The 13,032-nt window shown below is 34.3% G+C and overlaps 3 protein-coding genes across 3 annotated transcripts; 2 read left to right on the forward strand and 1 right to left on the reverse strand.

Moving 5' to 3' along the window:
* Positions 1 to 1,265: 1,265 nt before the first annotated feature.
* Positions 1,266 to 3,025, forward strand: LOC140878658 (zinc finger BED domain-containing protein RICESLEEPER 2-like). Its single transcript, XM_073282273.1, has 2 exons — positions 1,266 to 2,390; positions 2,456 to 3,025. The coding sequence occupies exons 1-2, from the start codon at positions 1,266 to 1,268 to the stop codon at positions 3,023 to 3,025; spliced, it is 1,695 nt and encodes a 564-aa protein (XP_073138374.1).
* A 2,401-nt stretch (positions 3,026 to 5,426) lies between these two features.
* LOC140883125 (large ribosomal subunit protein eL18y-like) lies at positions 5,427 to 7,146 on the forward strand. Its single transcript, XM_073289469.1, has 5 exons — positions 5,427 to 5,554; positions 5,629 to 5,718; positions 5,822 to 5,950; positions 6,407 to 6,589; positions 6,805 to 7,146. The coding sequence occupies exons 1-5, from the start codon at positions 5,552 to 5,554 to the stop codon at positions 6,961 to 6,963; spliced, it is 564 nt and encodes a 187-aa protein (XP_073145570.1). The 5' UTR covers positions 5,427 to 5,551; the 3' UTR covers positions 6,964 to 7,146.
* Positions 7,147 to 8,043: 897 nt separating this feature from the next.
* LOC140877100 (sucrose synthase 2) lies at positions 8,044 to 12,528 on the reverse strand. The gene is made up of 15 exons (XM_073280624.1): positions 12,328 to 12,528; positions 12,029 to 12,161; positions 11,727 to 11,878; positions 11,426 to 11,618; positions 11,206 to 11,324; positions 10,894 to 11,110; positions 10,662 to 10,757; positions 10,394 to 10,567; positions 10,042 to 10,158; positions 9,791 to 9,957; positions 9,314 to 9,538; positions 8,922 to 9,243; positions 8,587 to 8,831; positions 8,354 to 8,492; positions 8,044 to 8,255 (listed from the first exon to the last, which is right to left on the reverse strand). The coding sequence occupies exons 1-15, from the start codon at positions 12,423 to 12,425 to the stop codon at positions 8,217 to 8,219; spliced, it is 2,436 nt and encodes an 811-aa protein (XP_073136725.1). The 5' UTR covers positions 12,426 to 12,528; the 3' UTR covers positions 8,044 to 8,216.
* Positions 12,529 to 13,032: the final 504 nt, after the last annotated feature.

Raw genomic sequence — 13,032 nt, forward strand, 5'->3', positions numbered from 1 at the left:
AGTTTTGATATGCTGCTCAACAACTAGGGCTGGGTAAAAATATCGAAAATTTCGGTATCCGCATTTACCGTACCGCAAAATACCGCGAATACCGAATTTAACGGTATACCGAAAATCTTATACCGTACCGAATTTTTCGGTAACGGCAACGGTATGCAAATAATTTTTTTTCGATATTTCGGTATATACCGAAATACCAAAAAATAATTTATATTAAAAATAATTATTATTTTATATTGTACTCAATCAATATTTCGATTTATTTTTTTGTATTGGGCTTTATATCCTTTAAACAAAATCTGTTGTAATATGGGCTCAAGCCTCAAACATAGCAGATATCTCTTCAACTTCATCGTTTCTTCCCATTCTTCTCGTTTCCCTTCACTGAAATCCCTAACCCTAAAATATTGCACTATGATTTCTATGCAGTAAATGGATTGGTCGACTTTTATATTTTGCTAGAGAAGGTAGCGGCTTCATATTTTTTGTTATTTTTTTCTGAGAAGGAGTTGTGTATCGCAATGTTTCATTTTTTAAATTTCTTTTGCTCTGTTCTCATGTTTTTTAGCAGCAAGCTGTTCAAGCAAAGAGCAAAGGAAAGGAGTCTGGCTTTTTTTTACTTTGTTTCGATTCAGAAATAGTTGGGATATTGTGGTTGATTTTGAAGGTAGATTAATTTTCATTATTGTTCAATATATGTACATTATTCTCATTTGTCGTTCCTACAAGATTTTTGCTGACAAAAACCCACTCCCCCCCCCCCCTCCCCCCATTAAATTGCATTCTTCCAAAACAATGAAACCAAATTCCTTTTCCAGAGACATATTCCCACCGAGAATCCAACTTTTAGAAATAAATTTTGTTTTTTTTCAAAATCTTGCAAGCCCATAAAGCCACACGGGGGCTGCTGTATGAGTTTATGAATTCCATTTTGTATTGATGTTGATCATGTCTATATATATATATATATATATATATATATATATATATATATATATTTATATACTTGTTTCTGTGTAATTTTATCATATGTTGTCATGATCAGTGTATATGTAGAATGAAAACACAATTATTATTTTTTACTTTATTGATTATAAACACTCTACCTTTGTCAAATTATAACAGATAGCGAAATACATATTTCTATCATTTTGTTCCAAACTCATTTGAAATCCGAACTCCTCTTTATTTTGTATTATAACATATATTTAGCTTTCTTTATAAAATTATGAATTATGATATAATCTTCTTGGTTTTATTTCAGTATGGAGTCTAATGTTGTCCAAAATTCATCCCAAACATCAAATGAAACAGAAAACGAAACACAACAGTCAACGACTGGAAAAAGACCGAGGAAGCCTCCTAAAGCTCCTAAACAAGGCAAGAGTATATTTTGGGAGCATTGTATAAAGGGGACAAGGAAGTTGAGCAATGATACCGTACAACAAATAGGGATATGCAAATATTGCAAAGTTGAGATCCCAACAGTTTACGGATCTACCAGTGGGTTAAAAAACCACTTAGTAAAGAGGTGCAAGTCAAGTCCACTCTATGAAGTGAGTGGGGATGATAAAAGTCAAACTACATTGATGAATGAGACTATGGGGCAAGGAAGTGTCTTGGTTTCTCATGCTTTTAATAAAAAAAAATGTGAGTTAAAACTGGCAAGGTACGTGATTGTCGATGAAATGTCTTTTAGGGTTGTCGAAGGTAAGAGGTTTGTAGAATTATTGCATGAATTACAACCAAGATTTAGAATTCTCGATCGAAAGAAAATTGCTAGTATGGTTTATGATCTTTTCTTAGTTGAAAAAGCTAAGATACAAAGTGTGATTGGCGACGTTAGGGTAACTATCACTACTGATACTTGGACATCCATTCAAAACATCAATTACATGGTAGTGACAGCTCACTTCGTGGATAGTGATTGGAAACTGCATAAAAGAATACTCAACTTCACAAAAATCACTAATCATTCTAGTGAAGAAATTGGGAAGATGGTTGAGGTTTGTCTTAGGGAGTGGGGGATAGAAAAAGTCTTTTCAATTGTCGTTGACAACGCTTCTTCTAATGACAGTGCAATTGATTACTTGAAAAGAAGGATGAAAGGTGAGAATTTATTGTTGTTTGAAGGGAAATACTTGCATTTGAGGTGTGCTTGTCATATAATTAACTTAATTGTTAAGGATGGTTTGAAGGAACTTAATGTCTCAATTAAAGCTATAAGGAATGCCGTTGTTTTTATTCATTCTTCCCCATCAAGATTGAATAAATTTAGGGAGTTTTCCATGTTAGACAAGTTTTCCAGCACATCAACCGTTCCTATGGATGTCAAAACGAGGTGGAATGCAACTTATAAAATGCTTGAAGCTGCGTTAAAGTATAGAAAGGTGTTCGAAAGGATGGCTGAAGAATGGTTGCCTTTACGAATTATTTTCGTGAAAAAAATGATAAGGGTAAAGAAAAGATCGGCCCTCCAATTTCTGATGACTGGGAGAGAGCAAAAGCTTTTGTACATTTTCTGAAAAAGTTTTATGATGCCACTTTGGAGCTAAGTGCATCAAAAAATCCAACATCCCACTTGATTTATCAATCAATGATTTCACTCCAAGTAGAGATTGATAGAAAGAGACATGATGATTCATATCAAATTCTTACAGAGGTAGCAAGTGCAATGAAGTCAAAGTTTGACAAGTATTGGGGAAATTGGAATAACATGAACCCTTTGATATTTATTGGTAATGTTTTGGACCCAAAGAACAAACTTCAGATGATCAAAGTTACTGTCAGAAAATTGGGAGGTTCAGCTGCAAGGATGAAATATTTTGCTGATAAAGTCAAACAATACTTGGTAACTTTGTGGATGGAGTACAAAGGAATAAATGATATATTGAATGTTGAGAGTCAAAGTATGCAAATAGAGGGTGATGGTGGAGATGCTGGCCCTGGTGGTGATGGTGTTAGTCTTTGTGATGAATTATTTGACGATGTGGAGGCACAAAATGAAGCAGAACAACTCCAATAGATATCCAATGAAGTGGATAAGTATTTGGCCGATGAGATTGAAAAACGATCTAACCAATCTTTCAATCTTTTGGAGTGGTGGAAAGGAAGTGAAACTAGGTATCCAATCCTCTCATTAATTGCCAAGGATATTTTCTGAATTCCAAGCTCAACCGTTGCGAGTGAGTCTGCTTTTAGCTTGGGAAAAAGAGTTGTGGATCCTTTTAGGAGCAGTTTGAGTCCTAAAATGGTAGAGGCATTAGTGTGCACTAGTGATTGGCTAAGAGCCGAGGAGTTTTCTTTTTGGAAAGATCCAACAGATGATGACCTTGAACTATATATGGAGATTGAAGAAATTGAAAAGAGTAACAACTTTTTATTAATTAACTTTAAATTTATTTAATATCTATCTTTGTTAATCTTACATGCATACTAATATTATTTTTTTGCAGCTGCAAATACCACCCAAGATCGTGCCAAAACACCGCGGTCGGATTTCCAGATGGTGCTACATACTCATTGGTGTATAGTCTGAGCAGGACTCAGTAGTTGACCAGTCCCTCAGTCATCTCATGCTGCATACATCATATTAGTTCTGTATAGTCATATTTACGTACTGGACGTTAGTCGCTCACGTTCATGGTGTTTTCTTGGACATCCTATTCTACGAGACATGTCTCGGGCTAAACAGAGAAAGTGATCAAGGCGGGGTTAGATGCAGGTCCAGGAGCTGCTGGGATTTTTGTACCTACAGTCAGTTTCATATTGTAAATATTGATGAAAAAACACATTGGGGTTTTTAGTGTCGGTTGTATTTCATCGATTTTTTTTGTAGTAGGTTTTTATAAGTTTCCCCAATAAACTTTGTGTTTTAATAAATATTTTTATATTAAGCTAATTGTTTGCTTAAGACTGCAAGTTAGTAGGTGATCTAGACTAGGTCACTACACATCGTCTCGATTTGTGTGTTCTAATGACCTAAAATTTCTCTATTTTATTATATTTTTATTGGTATTAAATATATTTTAGCCGTGTATATGATCTATTTATTGAGTGTGTTTTTATTAATATATCATTTTTATATCATTTTTTTCAAAACTGGATATTTATTTAATATTGATAGAAAAATACCATTTTATTATATATTTGTCAATATTTTAAAAATATATTATATTTAAATAAATAATTTACTAAAGAATAAAATATAAATATATTATAAAAATAGTAAGATACTTATTTTTTTTATAAATTTACAATTAATATATATTTATTTTTACACTTTTAATCAACAAAAATTGCCTTAAAAAATAAAATATGCATTTAGTTGAATTTATTAAAAATTAATTGGACTTAAAAAACAATTTATTTAAAGGATAAAATCGATTTTTTAGTTGAATATGTACCAATTATGTTATTTACACTAATTCACATACTAATTTGATATTTTATCAATAGTTCATGTACCAAAATAAATTTTACTCAAAATAATAATAATAATAATAATAATAATAATAATAATAATAATAATAATATTTACTATTTTATAAAACATGAGCCTATTAGAAAAACCAATTTTTGGTGTCATAGTGTAGCAAGGAGAAATTCCAAAAATAGTGTGGCCATTATTAAATTTAATCAACTATCATTGGGAATAAATTCGAAAATTTGGTGAATTATTTCGTGTCTAAAATTTCAAAACCGTCCAACTATGGTGTAGTGATTAGCGGATTAATTTAAAATTTAAACTTTAAATAACGGATGATGGTGCAAATTTGTAAACGTGGTCAAGAGATTATGCGAAATAGGGGGATTTACAAAAAAATAAATAAAAAATTAACATTTTTATTTTGATATCAAATTTAAGAATTTTACAAAAATATAATATTTTCGTATTTTTAGACTTTAATATTAAACATTATTTTATATGAAAAATCTTTAAAAATATTAATATACGACATTTATGTCATATATAATATAATATCTGTTTATTATATTACACACGCAACGTGTGTGCCTCACGTACTAGTAATAATAATTTTGCAATAGTTATTAGTACTAGCGACAGAAGCACACGCAGTTGCGTGTGTGATAGACTATATGATATTTTATGATTTTTTATTTATGAAATAATATACTATTTAGTAGTTGAAAATTAGTTATCGGAAAGATAATATAATATCCTACTATATTAAAAAGGTAGATGAGAAAAAGTGGAGAAAAATGTGGATAAAAGGGTAAAATTAAAAGATATTTTTGGTGTGCCATGATACACTAAAACACAGTTATTCAAAGACCCCCAACTTTTATATAATAGTATAGAATTACAAATTAACTCGATGGATCAAAGTTTTGGGTCAAGTTCAATGACGAGGTTCTAATTTGAAATGAGTTGGGCTTGAACTTAAAAGTTTAAATGGGCTATCCTCAATTTATGGGCATCGCCACCTTCTAAATATCAGCTGCTAAAACCCTAAACTCCTCTTCCTTACTGCTCAGTCGAAATCCACAACCACTCCAGCAGGCGCGGCAGGAAGCAGCGGCGGTATTCATGGTACGCCGCCTTCGAGAAATCAACTCTACATTTCAAATTCCTTTTCAATGATGTTTGAATCTTTGTGATCTTAGGGTATCGATTTAGTTGCCGGAGGTAAGTGCAAGAAGACCAAGCGCACCGCCCCTAAATCCGATGATATATACCTTAAACTCCTTGTTAAGGTATTCTTTTTTCCTGTTGGTTTGATTCGTTATTATTGGACTATTAAGTTCATAATCGAGAGATTGTGCTAAGATCTGATCAGTGCATGTGATTATGCTGCAGTTGTACCGATTTTTGGTGAGGAGAACTGGGAGCAAGTTCGATGCAGTGATTCTTAAGAGGCTGATCATGAGTAAGGTCAACAAGGCCCCGGTCTCTCTCTCCCGTTTGATAGCTCTCATGAAGGGCAAGGTACATTTTCTGTAAATTTTTCTTTCATGTTTCTTGCTACTTTGTCTAGTTTTTTTAAAAGTTGGATAAGTACCATCTTTTGTGAGACTAGAAAGTTGACAATTTATTAGAAGAAATGCGAGCAGTGCTAAGATTTGAAATTAAATAACAAGTTTTTTTTTTCTTGTATTGCTGGTTGGAAGCTGGAATTTGAAATTTACCTGACGAGTTTAATGTAATTGGCTTGATTGTTGACATTCAATTAATGATTTGAAAACTGCGTGGTGTGATGATGTTTTTATTGGTATAGCGCATCTGGTATAGTTGCTTCCTTTCAAAGTTTAAGTTGCACAGCTATCTTTGTTTTGCAAGTCTTATCCAAATTTTCTTCATATAAACTTATGTTAACCTTAAGTTTGTATTGTTCATTTCACGTGGATTGGTTAACATTTTGCTCCATTTTATTGTCATTGCCAGGAGGACAAGACTGCAGTTATTGTGGGGACTATCACTGATGATATTCGTGTATGCGAAGTCCCAGCACTGAAGGTGACTGCTCTCAGGTTTACTGAGACTGCAAGGGCTAGGATCGAGAAGGCTGGTGGAGAATGTTTAACTTTTGATCAGCTTGCTCTTAGAGCTCCTCTCGGGCAGAATACGGTAAAGACTTTTGGTGCTTTAGTGCCACTAGTTTGTAATGTTACGTTGATTTGAGCAGTTTCTTGACGCATTTGTATTCTAAAATTTCAATGTGCAAAAATGGTAAAAGCCAGCACGTAAGGGTAAAAGGCCATACATGTGCAATACGAAATCTGCTAATTGATATGTTAACTTGCTAGTAATATGGCGAGAGACTTACCATGCTCTATGATCAGGTACTCCTGAGGGGTTCCACCAAGGCTCGAGAAGCAGTGAAACATTTTGGCCCAGCACCCGGTGTTCCACACAGTCATACCAAGCCTTATGTTCGAGCAAAGGGTAGGAAGTTTGAGCGCGCCAGAGGAAGAAGAAACAGCAGGGGCTTCCGTGTTTAAGTTGCAGTTAATTCGTCGGTTAAGAGAAAGTGAGATTTTGTTACCCCGGTGTGTTGTTTCAATCTTGTTTAAACAGCTTATGGATGTGCACACAATCTGTGGCAACGCCTTTTATCTTTATTAACTATTTGAAATTTGGAGTAAAGAACTTTTGCGAGTAGAAACATTATTTGCTTTCTTTAAGTGATGCTTGTTTGTTTTGTTATTTAAGGTTCATTATTCAAATGTAAAATTTATCATAAAGATGAATATGCGTGAAATAGAATTTTCTGGACAGGATCTCTACCAAAATTCAGCAACTAGCCAAGGTTTCCTGTCACCCTTTCCCCTGCGATGAAGTCCCAAATATCTCATCTTAAAAGTTAAAACAACTCAATTCACGAGAAAATTTTGTTTCATTATATTATTCTCATCCTATTGAAATTTCATTTCACCAGTTACTTCGTGAGTGATTATTTAGGTTTCGTTTGGATATGTACTTTAAACGTTTTTAGTATTTTATAAGTGAAAAAAACTTAAAAATATGTGTTTGGATAAAAGTTTTGTTAAATGTTTTTTAAAAATATTTTTTAAAAAGTGTTCTCCTAATTTTTAAAGAACACTTGAATGATGTTTTTAGATGTTTTAGCATGAAACCATGAAAGACAATGATAAACATCATAACTTTTGTGTTTGCGTTGGAAAATACTGCTAATTAAGTGTTTACGTGATCATAGATTTTTTTTAAAAAAAATTCAAATTGCCTTCAGAATCGGTTAGCAACGATGAAGCTGTTTATATTCTAGTTTTAGAGAGTGTTTGCAATTACTTAAAAAAAAGATTGTTAGATTTTGCCTTAAAAAAATCACTTTTGTGTATTTATTAAACCCAAATGATGTGTTGGCTTATGCTCAACTTAATTGAAATCCAAAATCTAGTCATTATGATTCTCCAAAAATGATTCTAATAAAAAAGTTCTAATCACTTATTTATCAAAATACTACTCAACTTTGATTTTTAGATTTTCACATTTGTTTTCAAACACTACCAAATTTTGATATTATTTTTAATTTTTTTTTATAATCTATAAATTTAATCAATTCCGCAAAAGCATAATCTTGTGCAAACACTCCCTTAGTTTACTGTGAATAAACACACTTTGTGCTCGACATTTTGTTCCGGTATAATATATAGACAACTAATAAAATTAGCTCAAAATCCCACACATGATCCACGGATACAGAGACGGACTCTACCCGCCAACAGTCGTCTATCTAATTTGAACCTTCGGCAACGGAAGGCACAGATTTGACCTGCAACAGAAATGTAAAACAGTCCATATAAAACTAACCCTTATTTTAAAGCAAGATCAAGATTAACATATTATGGCAAAACGAGGTTACAAACTCACCAAGTCACGGAATTTGAGGATGTAGAACATCTCAAGATACCTACGCGTCTCACGCCTCTCAAGCTTTGATACATATTTCCAGAAGCCATATACACCGGCCAATGTCATCAGCCTCTGAGAGTAAATCTTCCAGGTATACCTTACAGAAACAAGGATTGGGTGATAATTTTGCACTACCCTAATCAAAGGTGGAAACTTTAAATGATTTCAAATTTGAATTCAAGGGTATCCACCTTTCTTGAATTCTTTGTAGACCAGCTTCAGATATCGTCACCCAGTAACTGGGATCTTTATTGCATCTTAGAAAGAAATCTGTCATTAGGGAGGCAGCCTTTTCGGGATGGTATGGGTCGATATGAAATCCGGAGACCCCATCTTCTATAATTTCCAATGGACCACCATGGCAGGTTGCAAATGTAGGAAGACCACAAGTCATGGCTTCGACCACTGTTAACCCGAATGCTTCGTACAAAGCAGGCTAAAAAAAATGCAAAAAGAATTGATATGACAGAAATGTATTATCTGCATGAGGCAACTAATACAGAAGAAACGATTACAAACATCTTACCTGAACAAAAATTCCTTTCTTATCAGCTATGTAGCGGTAAAGTTCACCGTTTCTTGCTCTGTTTGTTTGTGCTGCTATCCATCGAAACTGGCCTTCCAAATTGTATTGCTCTATAAGAGAATGCATCTTCTCGATTTCTGATATTTCTTCTCTGTCACTCGATTGTTTTACGTCAAGGTAACCCGCAATGATCACAAGATTAGCCAATCCACGCAGCTCTTCATTTTTAGCATACAACTCCACCAGTCCCGTGATGTTTTTAACCCGGTCAAGCCTCGCCATGGAGAAGATTATGGGCTTTGAAGTATCTTTCAGTATACCTCTGTTTCAAGAATCAATTGAACTCAAATATTCTTCTCAAATTCAGTGAGCCACAGAAAATATTTACTTACATGTGCTCGTCATTCTGCTCAGGATCATCTAGCAACTTTTCAAGGGATCCATGAAGAGAAACAAGTCTTTTTTCCTTCGCTGAATATGGAAAGTAAATGGAGTCATCTGCTCCAGGAGAAACTATGTTGAACTTAGGATCAAAGACGTCTATACCGTTGACAACACGGTATAAACCTGGCATAGTGAATGCCGTGTGACTCTCATACTGACCAACACTATTCTTCCTGAAAGCCATGAATGAAATTAGATCACTCAAATATCATATTACATCCCATAAAATTACTACGAAGAACTTCGTTTCAAGTTTCTTGAATGAAATTTATTGTAGCCTTGTCACATAGCTTGCTCTAGATTAGCCATGTCGAACAAAATAGCTTCCGAGGTCTACAATGTCGTTATTAAATTCAAGGAACACTATTGGCCACTGTTAGACTCTTCAAGAAATAAAGAGACGACGGCAAGAAAAATACACTTACGTTCCAGCAATTTCTTGGTATGTACTGGTGATGATAAAATCTGAATTATTCATGGCTATGATATCAGCAGTGAATTGAGATGAAAAGTGATATTTGTCCTCAAATGTTTTCCAATATATGTCCGAATCTGGATATTTAGTTTTCTCCAAGGCATGTGCGATGGTACACTGAAACAAAGAGGAAAAACAAGATAGCTTAACGTAGATAACTACCTTAGATAAACTATGGAAAAGTTAAATATCAATGCCCACCTGTGTAACTCCCATTTTTTGAGATAACAGGGATGCCACCAGGTTTCCATCACTGTAATTGCCAATAATTAGATCCGGTACTCCCTGTAACTCCGCAGCAATTTCTTTTGCTGAATCCTGATCATCAAAAGAAGGGTTGGTGATTTGCACATAAGTTATGAAAAGTAGTATCTCACCAATAAAAAATTCATGTGGCAAGATCCTCATTAACGTCCTGTTTAACTTCTTTAAACCTTTATAATGATAGAATGGAATGCACAGATTCCGAATCACAAGCAATCATTTTAAACTGAGATAGAAGGGCAATTTAAATAATTGAAATGAGTCAGAATAAAACTTGTTCACTTCTTACTTGCGCAAACTTCTCCAAGTAGGGCCAAACATCGAACCTCGAGATCCATTGGCGTAGAATCCCATGCTCTGTTCTAAACGGAATACGCAGAATATGTGAATACTCACATCCACTTACTCTTTCCAGTCTCTGGTTACATGAGGTGCCTTTTGCATCAGGAATTAATCGAGTAACCTGAAAAACAATAGATCATCAAGCTAAGCAGGATAACCACACAACCGTCTTAGCTATGGCCACAAGGCGCAAATTGATAGTCTCTTTAGCATACAATAAGAATTCGAGGAGTGATATCCAGCCCTTGCTTTTTTATTCTCTGGATCATCTCATTCTCCAAAGCGCGTACTTGATCCAGTATATATACAACCTGCATGTAAACAAATAAGCATTGAACACTCGTAAAAGAAATGTTTGTAGCAGAGCTACATAGATAACAAGTTTAAGCAAGAATTCAAGTTTTCATTTACGTGCAAATTCATTCAAAATTCTAAAGAAATGATTACCTGACCGCCAGTGTCAGGCAAGCCTAGGACATTTGCTTGGCCAAAGTAGCCATGTATTGAAAGCACAACAACATTGAACACCATAGGTAATCTACCAAGAAAATTTTCAACAGAAGACGGATCTGGAGCCTGAAGAATGTCAGATAGAAGATGCATCATCTCCAATGTCCGTGCAGCAGTATCGCCCCATCCTTTCTCAAAACCCATTCCTTGCAATCTACGTATCCACACACCATAAGCCCACAACAACATATGAACTTTGAAATTTGGTGACTAGTAGAACTCTATATATTCTCTTATATGAAAACTCACTCGTATTCAAACTCAGAATAAGGAGTGTCTGGTGGTAGTTTAGAAACATGATCATCAGCCTTAACCAATGCAGACTCAAGCCTGGATATCCGTTGCATCCGATCATTCAGCATCATCCCCTTTTCAAATAAAGATTGGAAATATCAATTAGTTTTCCAGAGAATTAGAAAAGGAATCGCTTGTCAAATTCAAACATGAGACAAAGTAAATTAGCACTTACATGCCCTTTGTATTTGTGTGCACGAAGAAAATCAAGTAATGGCTCCAGAGATTCTTTGTTTCTAAACAGGAGTGAAGAGAGATGACGATTGAGAAACTGGACCCCATTTCCGATATACGATGATCGGGTCGGCCGAGGAAAAGTTGCGTTGAATGGCTCAAAATCCAGTTCCAGAACATATCGATCTTCATCACTAGGATATGTACGAAATGAAGGACACAATGAGTGACATAAAATTAACCATTCATGTTCCAACAAAGAAAGCAAAATCTTCGAAACAGAAACATAGATTTCCACTCACTGCCCATTCACAAGTTCTTCCTTGAAACGTAGATATTCGGAAACTGTCAACTGCTCAACACTAAGTTCATGCACATTGACACGCACGTATTCCCACACGCCAGGCCTAGGTCGGACAGCTATAGCAACAAAGGGTGGTAAAACTATGGCTTCCTGAAACAAACAAAAAAACAAAAGAGAAATATAGCATAGTACGAACACCAACAAGGAATCCCCATCTTCCACTATATTAAAAAAAATCCAAATCACCCACCAATTTAATCCTGATCCACATTCAAATTACACCAAAAACAAAAATTTAACCTGAGCAGACTTCAACACTTCACCAAAGGAGCCATCGCTGAGCTTCTTCCCCGAATCATCGTCTCCGATGATGTTGTCCAACTCATCAATCAGGTGATGGGGCTGTAATATAATCTTCCCCTGCTCCACATACCTTCAAAACCAATGGAAAATCAAAATTCAGACCAAAATGATTCACGAAAATTCAAAAGATCACCATTATAATATCTGAAACAAGTCAAAAAAAAAAAGAAAAAAAAAGAAGCGATGATTGTGAATTGCTTTGTATGGTTTTCGATAAAAAATAAAAATAAAAAAACCTGGAAAGAAGAGATACAAGCTCGTTCCGGTGAGCGGCTAGAGTATCTTCGACCCTTTCCCGGATGCTGGGTAATCTTGCAAGCTTCGTAGTCGACATGCCTATTCTGTGATCCTCTTCTTCGGCTATCCAATGGAGTTTGTTTGTTTATTACTGGGTCTCTCTATATAGAGACTTGTGTTGTGAGAGAAAAGGTGGCGCTTTCCCGTGCTTCCCAATTTTTTTGCATATTAATATACTTCCTTCGCCCATTCACTGACAAACATATTTATTTCATGCATATACATAAAAAAAATTTAATATTAATTAATTTTTAATTTTGTTGTTATTTTTCAGGATAATTGACATGATGTTTATATTTAGCTTGTATATAAAACAATTTATTTAGTAATTTAAGGATTCTAAAAATAAACAAGATACGATAAATAATCATGATTAAGTGATGAATGTTGTTGCAGGTAAGTTTGACAGGTAAAAAAAAAAAAAAGAAGAAAAAAAGAGGAAGATAATTCGAGAGTATTTATATAAATTTATTAAGACTTCACATTTAGGTATAGCGAATGGTTTCATCTGCATAGAATAATATTAGTTTTCAAGTTCACTCCACGTTGTGAAATTTGCAATAAATTAAAATAATGTTTTCTTTATACGAGGTGCAATTATTAATTAGTCCCCATGATGGATTCCCTTGTGACAAAATATTAAT

The sequence above is a fragment of the Henckelia pumila genome, chromosome 2 (genome assembly GCF_033568475.1).
Source record: "Henckelia pumila isolate YLH828 chromosome 2, ASM3356847v2, whole genome shotgun sequence".
In the NCBI taxonomy this organism is placed as follows: domain Eukaryota; kingdom Viridiplantae; phylum Streptophyta; class Magnoliopsida; order Lamiales; family Gesneriaceae; genus Henckelia; species Henckelia pumila.